The 1,923-nt window shown below is 50.8% G+C and overlaps 1 protein-coding gene across 1 annotated transcript in view; it reads left to right on the top strand.

Annotated features, from left to right (window-relative positions):
* The window catches only part of LOC125488229 (amyloid beta precursor like protein 2-like), a 4,627-nt gene that overhangs the window by 2,398 nt on the left and 306 nt on the right, over positions 1-1,923 (top strand). Inside the window, exon 3 of the mRNA XM_048621160.1 lies at positions 1,704-1,828. Coding sequence (XP_048477117.1) covers positions 1,704-1,828 — 125 coding nt within the window. The remainder of the gene's footprint in view (positions 1-1,703; positions 1,829-1,923) is intronic.

The following is a 1,923-nucleotide window of genomic DNA, read 5'->3' as shown; positions in this document are numbered from 1 at the left end:
CCTCCCTAATATCGACCTACCCCTCCCTAATATCGACATGCCCCTCCCTAATATCGACATGCCCCTCCCTAATATCGACATACCCCTCCCTAATATCGACCCGCCCCTCCCTAATATCGACATGCCCCTCCCCAATCTCACCATTAGCCATCTCCTTTTTCTCAGTGAATATCAATGTGAAGAATGCATTGAGGACCTCACCCACTTCCTCTGGCTCCATGTAGAAATTCCCTCCTTTGTCCTCGAGTGGACCAATCCTTTCCCGAGTTACCCTCTTCCTTCTAAACACCCTGGGATTTTCCTCAATCTGACTCACCAAGGACATTTCATGGCCCCTTCTAGCTTCCAAATTTCCTTTCTAAGTTTATTCCTGCTTCCTATATCCTCCTTAAGGACCTTGTTTGATTTCAGTTCCTAAACCTTACACACGCTGCCTTTTCCTTTCGAACTAAACTCACAACATCACTCATTGTCCAGGGTTCCTGAATCCTACCATCCTTACCTTTCATCCTCATGGGAATATGCTGGTCCTGAACCCTGACCGACTGACTTTTCAAACCTTCACACATCTCAGACATGAACTGATGTTCAAATAGTCGCCTCGCACCACCCCACCCCGGTCGAATTTCTGCAGCTCCTGCCTCATAATGTTGGAATTAGTTTTCCCCTAAATTAGCACTTTCACCTGAGGACCAGCCTTATCCAGAACTATCTTAAAACTTGCAGAATTATGATCACTGTTCCCAAAATCTTTGCCCATTGACACTTCGACAACCTGTTCAGGTCCATTCCCTCGTACAAGGCCCAATATGGCCCCCCATCCCGAGTTGGAGTGTCTACATATTGTGTCAAGAAACTCTTCTGGACACAGCGAACAAATTCTCCTCCAGCTAAGTCCCTGACAGTACTGGGGATGTTAAAAACACCCACCCTGTTGGTTTTATATCTCCCCATGATCTGCTGACATATGTGTTCCTCTACCTCGAGCTGGCTATTGAGAGGCTGAGAGTGTAACCCCAGAATGATATCTGCAGCTTTCTTATTCTTCAGGTCTGTCCATGCAGCCTCCCCAATGTTGTCTCTTGTTACAGCTGTGCCATCTCCTTAGTCAGTAATGCAAAACCCTCAGCCCTTTTACATCACTCTCGATTTGACCTGAAACATCTCACTCCTGCATCATTGAGCTGCTAGTCCTGTCCATCCATCAACCAGGTCCCTATAATACCGATCACAGTTCTCTCTCAGTCTACAGGGTCTCAATGGACCCCAAAGCCCATCCCCGTTCGCTCCTGCTCTACACCGTCCCCATGGACCCCAAAACCCTTCCCGTTCATTCCCGCTCTACACCGTCCCAATGGACCCCAAACCCCTTCCTGTTCACTCCAGCTCTACACCATCCCCATGGACCCCAAACCCCTTCCCGTTCCCTTCTGCTCTACACCGTCCCGATGGACCCAAACTCCTTCCTGTGCACTCCCGCTCTACACCATCCCAATGGACCCAAACCGCATCCCGTTCCCTCCTGCTCTACACCGTCAACATGGAAGCCAAACTCCTTCCCGTTCACTCCCGCTCTACACCGTCCCCATGGACCCCAAACCCCTTCCCGTTCCCTCCCCCTGGGTGGGGTGGGGTGTGAGATTGTCCGACAGGAGAACTCACTGATTGTGTTGAGTTTGAGATGATTTCCTCTCGCACCTCAGGGTCACCATCTCCCGAGCCAACTTACTTCCCGGATTACTTTAGAAACAGAGAGGTCGTCGAACACGCTAACTACCTGGATGACCTGGCACAGCTTGATGCCCGCAGGAATGAACGCATCAATGAGGTACTGACCCTCTGACAGTGCCCACTCCCTCAGCACTGACCCTCCGAAAGTGCCCCCTCCCTCAGCACTGACCCTCCGACAGTGCGGCGCTCCCT

Source organism: Rhincodon typus, unplaced genomic scaffold, assembly GCF_021869965.1.
Source record: "Rhincodon typus isolate 14 unplaced genomic scaffold, sRhiTyp1.1 hic_rhity00000072, whole genome shotgun sequence".
In the NCBI taxonomy this organism is placed as follows: Eukaryota; Metazoa; Chordata; class Chondrichthyes; order Orectolobiformes; family Rhincodontidae; genus Rhincodon; species Rhincodon typus.
Note: the sequence above shows the minus strand (reverse complement) of the source record. Positions and strands in the feature narration are given on the sequence as shown.